The 13,629-nt window shown below is 39.7% G+C and overlaps 2 protein-coding genes across 2 annotated transcripts in view; one reads left to right on the forward strand and one right to left on the reverse strand.

Annotated features, from left to right (window-relative positions):
• Window positions 1-1,744: 1,744 nt before the first annotated feature.
• TEX36 (testis expressed 36) lies at window positions 1,745-7,078 on the reverse strand. The gene is made up of 4 exons (XM_014945251.1): window positions 6,999-7,078; window positions 6,095-6,226; window positions 3,423-3,503; window positions 1,745-2,103 (listed from the first exon to the last, which is right to left on the reverse strand). Exons 1-4 carry the CDS (start codon window positions 7,047-7,049, stop codon window positions 1,861-1,863), a joined length of 507 nt encoding a protein of 168 aa, XP_014800737.1. The 5' UTR covers window positions 7,050-7,078; the 3' UTR covers window positions 1,745-1,860.
• Window positions 7,079-10,130: 3,052 nt separating this feature from the next.
• EDRF1 (erythroid differentiation regulatory factor 1) overlaps window positions 10,131-13,629 on the forward strand; it is a 35,851-nt gene continuing 32,352 nt past the window's right edge. The window contains exons 1-4 of the mRNA XM_014945274.1: window positions 10,131-10,285; window positions 11,065-11,273; window positions 12,977-13,043; window positions 13,284-13,409. Coding sequence (XP_014800760.1) covers window positions 10,220-10,285; window positions 11,065-11,273; window positions 12,977-13,043; window positions 13,284-13,409 — 468 coding nt within the window. The 5' untranslated portion in view covers window positions 10,131-10,219. The remainder of the gene's footprint in view (window positions 10,286-11,064; window positions 11,274-12,976; window positions 13,044-13,283; window positions 13,410-13,629) is intronic.

Consider the following 13,629-nt stretch of genomic DNA (forward strand, 5'->3'; position numbering starts at 1 on the left):
CCCAGCACAGTTTGTGTTGAGGTTTCACGAGCCCTCCAGTTTCTCCTCTGGAATCTTTATCACAATATTGTTGAGAAGATATATTAATCCACAGTTACTTAAAAAAAAAAATCCATGTTTGAGTTAAACTTGGGGGGGGGGGAAGGGAGAAAAAGAAATCTGGAATCTTTCTATTGCTGTTTTAAGGCAGAACAAACTACAGCAATTTATTTCCCCATATCCAGTTGTAATGCTAAACCACAGATAAACATTACTAATGTAGCAAGAATGTGTTTCTTCCTTCTGATGGAGGTCCAAGATTGCCCTCTTGAGTATGCCAAACAGCATGGGGTACTGCATTTACCATGTGATTGGCACACGCTTTAGTTTTGAATCAGTTTGGAGACGAAATTGTTGGCTAAAGCTCTGGAAATTCTGAGTCTGGAGTTGTCAGGAGGGCTGTCTTTGAGAAAAAATAATTCTTTTTAATAACACTATATTACTTGGCTTTTAATCTGTTTGTACATTGTTCATTAATGTTTTGCATTTCTCCATATTGTGCAGCACCCCAAGAACTTTAGTAGGGGGAACTTCATTAAAAAAAAAAAAGTAGATTATTATTTCAGCATGTGCTAATAAAATTGCTACACATTTGGGGAAATACTCTAATACAACCTATTTTGATGGCACACAAAAAGGTCAGTCACTGCACGCTGATAGAAAAAGATATATCTGTTCCCTGAAAGGCAGAAATCATTTCTTAACACAGCTCATTTTCAATGCATCTCTTACAATACAGAGAATTCTAGGGGTTGAGGGTTTATTTTTCCATTTATCTTGTAAACAAAGGAAATTATCCCATAAACATGCTTCAGTTTTTTTTAGTCAACGTTATTTTGCATAGCAACAAGCTCATTCCTAGTATATTTTAAGACACAGAGTTTGGTTTATTATTTTATTGATATTAATGGAAGTGATCCAGAAGAGGAGAGCGCAGAGGTCTGACTCTAATGCTTTCCATATCCTAAAGCCAGTGAGTATTCTGGGAGCAGAGGGCTTGGAGGACTGGTTCTGAATTCACTTCCTTAGGGACATGTAACCATGTCCCCAATCATGAGTTCTTTTCAGATCCAGTCTGCCTCAAACAGAAAAACCTTCGTGTATCCTTCCACCTTCAGCTTGAGCTGAAAAAAAAAAGCTTGAGCTTTTTCCCTTTAGTGTCATGAACGACACATACACACGACACTTGCAGTTTGTGAGGGCACACACAAGCACACAAACATTGTTTACAACATCCTTTCTTTCTTTACTTATACAACCGCTGTCTTATAACCAAATATCACAGTTATTTTGCACAACAATCTAATGCACAGCTTTTTCTCTAGTTTCTCTAACTCCTTCCTATCCATGAAACCTTTCAGAAAAGTTTCTCTCTTACCTGAACATGTGGTTTTGGCTCCCTGTTGTGGTGAACCCTCAAGGATCCAGTTCCATCATATTCTTCTGTCAACACAGGTGCTGTCAGCTGCTTGAGGTGCAGCCATACCACTCATTCTGGAGTTGAAGGAGCTTTTGTATCAAGATGAGGGTAAACCAGTATCAAATAACACAAGTACAATCACAATCTCTGTTCTCTGATTTCTAAAATAGGTACAAACGTGCTTTTTCCTTATAATGCTCTTCTTGATTAAAATCTTTGTAGTATTGTATGTCTTTAGAGTAATGTGATTGTTGATTTCAATGAAGTCTCAACCATACTACCACATTCACTTTACACATATATTTATTTCATTATCCATTTGAGCAACGAGTAGTTCAGATCTTGAGAAAAGGCTCTGATGATGATAAGTCGATGCTTGAAAGGTGTTTTTATAATTAAGACTACTTGTTTGGCTGCAGTTGTTTTCCATTCTCAGGAACGGCTCTGTCAGTGCAACATTTTTCCAAGTCGTGTTTTGGAAACCGCTTGTAAAATGGGCTCTCAGTATTTTCATTTTTCATAAATGATGTCTGGTAAGTGGTTAAGCCATCCTCGTTGCTAGGAACTGGTTCATGAGCCCATAGGAAGAAGTTGTGTGAGTTCTGTTGCCGTCTCTCTGGTTCCACCTTCCTCCGGCCCATACCCTAGAAAAAAAAAAAAATTGAAAGAAAAATTCATGTAAACATATGACTTACAATCACAGTTTCACAGATGAATCTTGTAACAGTCACTACCCCACTGGGAAATTAACGAAGCTGTTACCACAGTGATTTCAAGAACTCATGGCTGATCTTTCGCAAGTTAAAAATAATATTGTCAGACTTGCCCATATGAACATTTCTAGTTGCATATAGAACGGGAAATCTGTTGGCCTTCCACCTCTTAGTACTAATAAACCACTTATACTTTACATTTCTGTACCATACTATATCCTCAAAGCTGTTTAGCTATACTCAGCTATATTAATCTTCGGAGCAACCCAAAGAAATAGGTTAATAATTTTAAGTTCAGACTGCAATAAAGAAACTGAGACAGACCATGAAATCTGAATCTTCAAAACTATCCCTTGTGTGTCCAAACACAGAGACAGAGCCTGATTTTCACACTCCATAGCTTGCAGGAAATTTATTTGGAATTATGGGTGATCAGTATCTCTAAAACTATGAGACACTGCACAAAGTGCACAGAAATGGAGGGTACTCAGTGAATAATGAATATCAAAAAATCTGGGTCTAAGAGAGCCCAAAGCCAGACCAGCTTTCAATATCACAGTTCACTTCTTCCTCCTCTACTCATTATCTTATGAACTGCACTGTTTCTTTCGCTACCTTGGAAGATGTCAACAATGTAAGAAAAGTGGAAAAACATGAAACTGTTGCACATACAGAACAATTTAAATTCTATGCAAAGTTGTGGCTTCTGCAACATATATTTAAACAGGTATATTATAAAGAGATGTGGATTGGATACATTCTGGAGATAAATTGTGAGTGTCCTATGGATTTTGGTTAAACTTATGATAAAGATGAGTCCGAACCAAGTATGTAGGACTGTGAATTTTGAGTGGCTAAGACCCCTCCAAAAGTTCATCACGAGGCCAATCACTTTTAGCAGACTAACAGGATATGTAACTGGGTACAAAACTACGTTCATAGTTTAAAAACCAGAACTGCCAGAAAATGCCTGTCAGAGACCAAACCATGGGGTTTTTGTTCCCCTTGTATTCTGCCACTCTGCATGACCATGTGTGCTGCTGTACACCTGTGCCAGCCCCAGAGGAATCCCATCCCTGTACTCCCTTCCCTATATAAGAAGTCTGTTTTAATATGTTGTTTCCATTTTTCTTCTCTCCTAACTTTTAGCATCTATAATTTCGGCAGGGGAGAGTAAAGATACTATATTTAATCTCTGGCAGACTGAGAGATACGAACTTGCTTAATTTTTCTCAGTGCTGGGTACTTACAGAATCAAAGTACTCTCCCACATTCCGTAGACAGTGTCTGTTGTCATGAGAAGAAAATGGGAAATTTTTGTTCCTTGCTCCCTGAAAAAGAGAAATTATAGCAAAAAATTTACAAATTTTCACATACCCTCTTGGAACCTACTAGTCTGACAGATGCTGAAATTATAGCAGCCTATGTTCTAACACAAAAGTCGTATTCATATGTTAAATCTTAACTGCACATAATTTTATGGGGGCAACATGGACCCTCTGTATTTTATTTTATTACAAAATCATCAGGAAGATTTGCATTCCCTTGACTTACTGAATATATACATGATTAATATAAAAGTGTGAATTTTGAAAAGAAATGCTGCATTCTGTCTGCAAGCAGCAAAATACTACATATATGTCAGGATTGCTTTGTTTGATTCACTAGTAAGCCTAAAGCTAATTAAAATGAACCACAAAAGGGACCACAAAACTGAATTAATCTATGATATATGTACTGAATGTCATGTACACTGCTTGTTGCAGGGGAAGTGGAGGAGGTATTAATTGCATAACTAATTTATAATCTCATTCTTTAACATAATGTTCATCCAGTCTCCAAAATGAAACTAGAGTTTTAGGAGAAGAAAAGACAACTGCAAAAGAACTATTTTAAAAGTAATTTCACATATGTAATTTTTTTTAAAGTTTGTTTATTATCTATCATTGCAATATTATGAAAACAGCTAAAAATTTAAACACTGAAAACTCTCCTGGACTATTAGATTGCCTCTGTTCTTCCTCAAGCATTATTTTCCTGCTTCATGATGAGAACATAATGTTTTTTCTGTAAATGCTTTAGCAATTTTTGCTTTTAACTATGTAGAACACATTTTTCATCTTCCAACTATGATATTCACCACCAAGCAGTAGAGCAAGTTTTAATGTAACACAATTTTAAAAGCGTGTTTCAAGAGTAAGTGGATTTTATGAGATAGAGTCTGAATCAGTTCTAAAGATAAATATAACCTGAGGCCTGATCCAGCAAGAAGAATCACCAAATACAAAATTTGCCTGCGTGGAGTCAGCTGCATGATCATACTTTAGTTAGGCTACTTGGTACAAAGACAGAATCTATATCTCTTTTAGGTACATGCCACATGTTAATTTCTCATACAGATTCAACCAGACTGTTGTTCAATGGATAAGTAAATTCAATGGATACATTCTTCTATATGTGTTTTAAAATAAGCACCTCCTAAGTCAGTAAAATGTAAGACTTACTAAAATATCCTAGGCAATTCCACAACAATCATAACATTTAGGAACAGTGTTTATTACTAGTGTCTATATGCTGAGGGAAAACTGAAAACCAAGATGGTACATATCAAGTATCACCTCTTAGAAAGATTCCTCATATTAACTAATCTTTAAAAAAAAAAAAACTATTACACAATAATTATAGGACTAGCCTGAAGTAAGAAATAAGAAGCAATATAAGCTTAAACAGTACGATATTTCTGAGAAAATTAATTAACCTCACAGCCAGTGAGCTCCCTCATACAAAGAGATTAAAGCCATCCAGCATCACAAGCAGTGAGCTTCCAACATTCTACGAGCCCTTTCCAAAAAAGTTACATAAACAAACTTTGTGCCTGTGACACTACATTTTAGACTTTAACACATCTTCGTACTCTCACTGCTGACCTCACTTTAATTCTTGATTTATGACTGATTGGAATTCCACTAATTCTTTTTAACAGTGAAGGGCCGGTAAATACAAGGCATAAAACATCAGGTGAATGGTCACGCTGAGATTGGTAAAAGGTCCATCTGACCTGGTTCTCCTATTCAGACAGTGCCTAAGGCCAGATGCTCCACACAAAGTTATATATAATATCACCATAATGTATACTCATGTTACAGTATAATCTTTTCACTAGCCCCAAGCTTCCCTTTTAAATATTCCTTCCTAGCCCATTTCTGCTCTTCATTATAGCAAAATCTGTGAAATGAACTCAATATAATTGCTATGCTTATAGAAAATGAAAATAGAAAATGTTCTGTGCACAAAGTGGGTGGGTAAAGCAAAGCTCAGAGTGATGATAAAATAAGGATATAAAAATATGCTTATGAAATTGTAACATTTTAAATACCCGTGATTTTAAAATACTGTATTTTATTTGTTTCAGAATTGTCCCAAATCTCCTCATTTTTAAGCAAGTCTTAAAAATGTTTCAAATGGGAAGCTTCTAACTTTTTAAAGATCAAAAAAATAAGGCTTTGCCTGAATATACAGAATTTCTGACATTCAGTTCAAAACAGCTCATCAAATTTCAGTTAAATGTTCCTATAGGGCTTTAAACACAGGTTTCGGACTGAGATCGATCATAATATATTCTGGCACATAAATGTGTCTCAACCATCTATAACAGCTAATAAAAGGGAAAAGTAAGTGACGCTGGAAACCAGCAATAACTAAAGCAGGACACGGAGTACCCAAAATTATAACTGAGTAAGAGCGAAACATGTTTCTTCCCTAGCACAGCCATCAATCATTTTACTCCCTGAGGCACAACGTCTGCCAGTCCACGATGGCTGCTTCGCTAACTACTCCAAGTGCTGTTCTTACTTATAACTCAGCAAGTGATATCTTGCAAAAAGGCACTCTGTAAATGGACTCTTTTGCCACGGTAACTCACATTCTCCCGAGCTCTGAACGCTTGCGGCAATCTCTCCTCAACAGACTGAGCTGCTCCTGAGTTCTGGGCTTGTTTTAGTGTCGAGCTTGTAGTTGACTCAGGTTGACTCTGGCATGCTCCAACATGAGCAAACTGGAAAACAATAAAAGTTGTAGGGGGGTGACGTATTTGAAAAAAAAAGCCAACAACAAAAAAAAAAACCAAATAAATCTAATCACAAATGTGGGCAAAATTTTATTTTCCCATTTATTTTTTATTATTTGGATTGCAGCAGCACCTAGTGGCCTCTGGAAAAACCCGGAGCCTCACACACACACACCACAATGCCTACTATAAAGACCTTACGACACAGATCAGTAAAACAGACAATATTATTATTTCTCCAGGAACTTTCCGAAAATTGTTTATACAGTGATAATCCATCCAGCAACCACTCATACTGTAATGTCTTTTTCTTTATCCCCGCACTGCTCTTGCTGTAGGTTTGAAAGCACAAAAGTTTTGGGGAAGAGCTCAGCCAAATGCCTGGCACGGGGCTTCGGGGACTGAAGAACAGCCTGTGCCAGGCGTGTGTCCCAGTGCCCTGGGATGCCCAGACATCCCAGCCCAGGACACCTCCTGAGGGTGAAAGCTAAGGCAAACATCCACTGGCATTTTCCAGAAGATAAAAGAAAACCAGCTAGGGCTAAATATAAAATAAGAGACCTCCAGCACTGTTGGAAAACTGAAAAAACAGTCCTGCTGATGTTTGCTTTAGTGCACTTCCTCTGAATACCTGGGGCATTATTTTTTTCTTATAAACATGAGGAACGGGAAACTTCGTTTTTTGGCTAAAGGACAAAGTGTCCCTCAGCATGGGTTTTTTTTCGAGAGTTTAAGGATAAAAGAGGGCGCAGGGGCTCACCCAGGCACCGGCGCGTTGTTGGCCGCGTTGGTCGCACTTGCCCTTGGGCATGGCTCCGCGCTGCCGGCCTGGCCGCTCTGCAGCTCGCCACCCCGGGCACCACGGTTGCCACCGCGGCCGCTCGTGCCGCTCACAGAGAGGGGCGGGACCCCCCTGTGTGACGTCAAACCCTGCCTCATACGTCACTAAGTGACACCGCTGTGTCAGTAAGATCGGGCCGAGCGAAGGGAAGGCTGCTCTCACCCACCGGCTGCAGAAGGGGAAAAATCCCCAGCTATTGGAAGTACTGAATGTTGGCTTAAAATGGGAGAGAAATGGAGTTCCATTTACTCAGTTCTGCACAATGACTTGAATGACACTTTACAGTGCAAATACCTAAAGAAAGGAGGGTCATTTTTCAAGATAAAAACCCCCAAGGACGTTAGGTGTATTATTTTTAAGACATAACTTCATGCTCTTTTAAAAATAGTTTTCCACATCCACACATCTTAATCACAAACAGTATTTGTTTAAAAAAAACCACAACCCTGACAGCACCTTAAGGATATTTTTTGCCTCTGAGTTTGAGCACTGACTTGTCAACATCTGCACTATTAAACTGTCACACACACTGCCACCAGCACAGCACAGGCAGGGGCTTGGGAACACATCGGGGACTGTGTCCCCCCAGGCATCTGGGGGTGACAGCCGTGGCTGCGTGGCTGCCATCAGCACCATGCCAAAAAAGTCCCTATTCCTGGGATGTATTACAGACATAGCCCCTATGATGGAGGCAACAGGCTTTTTTTTTTTTTTTTGATGTGTAACATTTTGTAACACCGTTTTGTGGATGGGGAGAACCAACCGAACTGTAAGGATGATTTCAGAAATAAAAACTGAGGCCCCAAAGCCCTTGGTTATGGTGATAGGAGCCTGGGGGGGAGGCTGTAGGTAAGACATGACACCTCATGAAACCAAGCACAAACCAAGGCTTTGCCTCCCAGGCCTCGAGAGACTGTAAAGAACATGGCACTCGTATGTTTCAATGGCCTGGTCTCCACTACTGCGATATTCGAGGTCAACTTACACGGGAATCAGCCACATCAGGCTGGCAAATGGAACAGGAAAAAATGAGGTACTTGGGTTAGTTAAGTGTGAATGCTTCAGACAGGCACAGCCATTTAAAAAGTGCAATTACAAAGTTCCTGTGGGAAAACCTTGTTTCCCATCTTACTATCAGACACAGGTAATGCTATTTGGGAATACCAGCTGCCATCATGAGTTTTTCAAGGCTTTCTTCTAAATGACCTACTTTGTCTCTCTGAGTATCTGCTGAGCTTTTGATAATACAAAGAAGAGCGATTATTTGGAACTTGATATTAATGATGCCATCCTCCAAGTTACATTTCAGTACAAAAGTAGGTAAATGACTTTTATGATGATTTACAGAGGCTAATGTAAACCTCGCTAATGAAAAATAAGCTGTTCCAGATAACGCAATTTTGGCTAAGGAAAAAAACACCATCAACTGTAAACAAGCTGTAAGAGCAACTTGTTTTGCAACACTTTCATGATTGTATTGTCATCTCAGCCTTGACTGTAATGAACTGCCACAACATCTAAATGTGCCAGGATCAGATCAGAAGGCTGTGGAGATAACTCATGCTATTTTTAAGACCAAGCCTGTGATAGAAACAACTAGAGAAGGATACAAAGTGTGACAGGCAGAGAAACAGACAATTTGTTGTCATTCCATTCCACTCATTTTCAGATTCAGTAACTTGGGGGCCATTATTGCACAAACACACAGCGCTTTGGCTTTTAAACTATTACTCCACTAAAATCTTTTCTTTTTTTTTTTTTTTCTGAAGGGCTGCAACAGTTTTGTATTTACTGCTGTTTTCCAGTGAGGTATAGGTAGAGCTGAAAAAGTTTAAGTATGAAACTTAAAACGGCCCCTTCCTAACATCATAAAAGCATTCTAAAGGAATGTAAGGAATAAATAATTAAATCTTAAAAACTGCTTTAAAACATTATCTTAAATAATGGTATTTCTTAAATAGATTCTATGTGTCTTTTCATACCAAAGTGTATTGTTATGTTTATAGTATTGTTACTGCTAAAAGACATATACTTTGTGCTCATAAAAACAGAGTGGTTTACAAAGAAAACAAGGCTTATGCAACTGTATTTTGCATCTCTTGAGATCCGATAGCAATTTTCAGATCTTCAGGCCATTTTCAATCAACTTCGAGAGAACGAAAAAATTTCAAAGAGGACTAGAGTCATTTAAGTGCCATGAGGATCAGGGACAGGACAGAAAAGTTCCCCAGTAAAAAAGCTGGACCAGTTGCTCTCTCTATATATAATATAGTCTGAGAGTATTATGACAGCCAGTCAGCATTTGTACTTCCTGAGCAGTCACAACTGTACTGTCTCTTGTGGCATGGAGAGTGAACAATAAAATCCAAGAGGAAAATTTAAAATATGAAAAATCCTTTGGGCACTATTCAAGGCATCATTTGCTTGGTTAGACCATCGCTGCTAACTCTTTTGTCAAACTCAGTGTATAAGCAAAAGCCACACGCTACAAGTCTTAATCCCCCCCACACTGTAAGGTGCTCCATCACCAGATGTTCGCTGGTTTCTCAAGGTTACAGCTATTCAGCATGTCTGCAAACACCATCAATAAGCCCTACTGGCCCATTCCCTTACCTAAGCTACCTAACACGGCAACGTGCCAGTCCTTTGTCAGGACAGGGCTGAAACAACCCAGATCAGCGCGGTTCCAGGCGGGAGCAGCCCACAGAGGCTCGGCAGCTCCCCGCCTCACAGAAACAGGCCCTGAAGGCCGCAGCACCTTACTCTCCTGCTACGGCACAGCAGCTGCTGATGGTACCGCCCCACCGCAACCACCCGCCTCGGCTCAGCACCCCTGAGGGGCGGGAAGCCGCCTAGGAAAGCCGAACCGGCACCAGAGCCGGGCGAAAGGCCGTAAAGCCCCTCACACAGACGCCATAACCCGCCTCCGCCACCATTCCCCTCAGGCCGCGGCCTGAGGGGGCGCGAGCTCCACCCTCCGCGCGCTCCTATTGGCCCGCGCCTCCCGAGGCTTCTCGGGAAGTCTCGCGAGAGGCGGCTGTTCCCGATCTGTAGCAATCCCCCTCTACACCCCGTCCGCTGGCGGCGCGCGCTGACAGCGGCCCGGCGCCCCCCCCTCTCTGCCTGAGGGAGGGCGGAAAATGGAGGAGCTGTGCGGAGCGGGGGCCGCCGGCCCCCTGAGGGGAGACGCCGAGGAGCCCAAGCAGGTAACGGTAGCGAAGGGGGGCGGGGGGGAACCCCTGCTCTGCCCGCCCTGTTGGCGGCCGGTGCAGCGGGGCCGGTCGGGCTGAAGGCGCGGGGCTGTAAACACAGCCCACAGGAATGTTTGAAGTTGCCTCAGGGGCGCGCGTCCTCCTTCCAGTTTGGCGAGTGAGAGAGGGATGGCTGGTGTCAGGACCGGAGTACAGTAGGGAGCGTGCTAATTATGATTAAGCTTTAATTGTAAGCAGTATTTTTGTTGTTATGCCTAAGTGCTGTGTGCTGCGTCGTATTTACATAAATAGTATCCTCTGGATCTGTTTTTCCCTTTAACATCTATCGCTTTGAAGATCTTAACGCAAATGTGACAGCTGCGTGTTTTGCTATATTTGAGAAGTACACAGTCATAAGGCTTACTAATTCAGGCAGAAACGTGTCTAACTTTAGTGTTGGGGTTTGTTAGTGAACATTTAACTTCCACGAGGTTTTGCAGCATTAGTGGGGATTACGGTTTAATTTTAGCCTTTCTGAGTAATTTCACATTCCATGGGGAGCTAACCTTAATAGCGCTTTAGTCTTATAACTCATAAAGTGGGGCATATGCTTGACACAGGTGTCAGAATCAGGGTAACCAAAATACTCGTGAATATGTACTGGAGAAAATTGAGTGAAAGCAGCACAGGGCTTTGGTTGCTTATCATTAAAAATAACTTATCGTAGGGCGAGTCTTACCTTTTAATTACTATTATTTTATTAACGAAAGACTCATTTTTTCTTTGAAAACCAGGGGTCGGTGTTGTTTCTTGGTGGCAATGAAGTGAAAAGCAGTGCTGTGGTCAAATACTCCTCGGCCCCACCACAAGCAGCCTTTGCCCGGCTTCAGGAGAAAACGGACTTGAAACTTCCCCCTGCCAACTGGTTACGCGAAAGCGCCAAGCTGGGACCGGCAGGTACAACCATTCTTGGCAACAACAAAAAGAGTAAACCATTTTCAAGGTAAGTAACAGCAGGATCTATTTTTTCCAGGCCTTAAAGAATAATATTATCAGGGAACTTAAACCCTATGTAATTCAAGATACAAAATACAGCCTCTACCACAGCAGCTAGCTATTGCTTTTTCATAACTGTTCTTCCTCTGTTTTTCACCCTTAGTTCTTGCCTGTATGGTATAGTCTTGTCTCCTTTGTAAGTGATTAATGACAGTGGTAATGCTGTTGATTACTATTGATTTTTAAGTACATGTTGCCACCTTGCCTTAGACAGTCAAACTGATTCCATGTGCTCCTCTGGTTTGCTGGTTGGTCAAAATCAAACCAGACTGGTTCAGCCAGCCATTCTGCTTTTGATAACAGATGAAAAGGGAACAAATGTCATTCCCCTTGAAAGTTACAGCCAATTTATAGCTTTTCTGGATCTTTTGGTGAATGAGCACAGAAGGTGGCATAAGGGGCAAAATCTAAAAGCAGTGTTACCTTTCAGTATGGATGAGATTTCAGAGTGTTTCTAAATGGGAAGCTTAAATCCTGTGCTGAGTGAGAAAATTCACACTAAGTCAACTAGTTAGTGAAATGTAACAGTTTGTAAATGGTCTGTGTTTAAATCGTAATCTGTTTTAGGAAGTGTACATCTTTGAGCAGGGTAACATGTTTCTCAGAGCTTTGTGGATTTTTCCTGTTTCCTTTATATGTTATGTTTACTTGTCAGATAGAGGCTGGCAGTTTAATCTCTCTGTCTCTTGTGTCAATATTTAAAAAGCTTGTAGTGAAAGTGTAATTTCAGGCATGCATTTATATATTTGGTTGGGTTATAGTTTGGTTAAATTTGGAAGAATGATCTGTACATTGAAATACTTTAATTTAATACCTTGAAATTTAAAGAGGCTTTAATAAGGGCGGAAAAAAATACAAGGATGTGTTTGTTAAAACATGTAGGCCAGTTTTAGAAAACTTAAATAAGAGGTAAAATGAAATGACAGCTGCTAAAATGAAAGAATTTAACATGCTTAATGACTTAAACATGAACATTTTTAAAACTGTTTTCCTTTTTAGTGTTAAAAAATTAAAAATCAATTTCTCTAGTTTCCCATAGCTGTCTTAACAAACACTTTAAGTAGTTCTGATTTATTTTTTTTGTTTGTTTGTTTCAACAAAACTTAAAATACATTCTACAACGTCTTGAAATTGGATCTGAGCACTTCCAATGGTATCTTTGGGAAACTTGTAGAATGTCAAAGTGATTTTGTTAATTAATTTTAGATTGTAACACCTGGTGATGTTCAGCTAGATTCTTCTTTGTTTTAAGTAGTTCTGATTTTTTTTGTTGTTGTTGTTTCAACAAAACTTAAAATACATTTTACAACGTCTTGAAATTGGATCCGAGCACTTCCAATGGTATCTTTGGGAAACTTCTTTAAGTAGTTCTGATTTATTTTTTTTGTTTGTTTGTTTCAACAAAACTTAAAATACATTCTACAACGTCTTGAAATTGGATCTGAGCACTTCCAATGGTATCTTTGGGAAACTTGTAGAATGTCAAAGTGATTTTGTTAATTAACTTTAGATTGTAACACCTGGTGATGTTCAGCTAGATTCTTCTTTTGATGAAGAAAAAGCTTTCAAAGATTTAATAAGATTGTTAGAAAGAGATCTCTCTTTCCTGTTCTGCTGCATTTATCTTAACTTGTAATATTTTATGAACAGCTTTGGGATGGCGTATGACTTCATTGACTCTGTTGGAAATGATGTCGATGTTGTGTCTGACTCAGAGGTACGTATAAATACTTCCATCATTCAAACTCTTATGTTGTATAAACCTTATATAAACCTTTCAAAAAATGCAACTTCTTGTGGAGCGGCCTTAAAATCACTGGTACTGTAAAGTTTTATTTGTCTGCCCATGCCACTCCAATGTTAGTAGTGTATTCTTTGCTTACAGTTTCCTAAGAATTGTCTTACAGTGCAGTATGATTGTATTGAATGTTATCTCTGTTCTCTTTTCTCCTGCAAGAATATTAAAAAGCTGCTGAAGATACCCTATAGCAAGTCCCACGTGAGCATGGCAGTGCATCGCATCGGGCGGACGCTTCTGTTGGATGAACTAGATATTCAGGAGCTCTTCATGAGATCATCTCAGGTTAGCTATTTGGGGGTTTTTTTAAGTATGTTATAAGGTGAAAATGCATTATTTCAAGAGTAGTGTGTTTATCAAAATTCCTAAGAGCTGTATGCAAGTGAAAAAGGTGCTTTATTCTGCAACATTTGGTTTACCTGCAAACTACACATGACGTCCTGTATTTATAGTATTGTAGGATTAAAATTCCATGTCCCACTTCCCTCTAATTACTTCAGTATTG

Source organism: Calidris pugnax, unplaced genomic scaffold, assembly GCF_001431845.1.
Source record: "Calidris pugnax isolate Ruff unplaced genomic scaffold, ASM143184v1 scaffold89, whole genome shotgun sequence".
Lineage (NCBI taxonomy): Eukaryota > Metazoa > Chordata > Aves > Charadriiformes > Scolopacidae > Calidris > Calidris pugnax.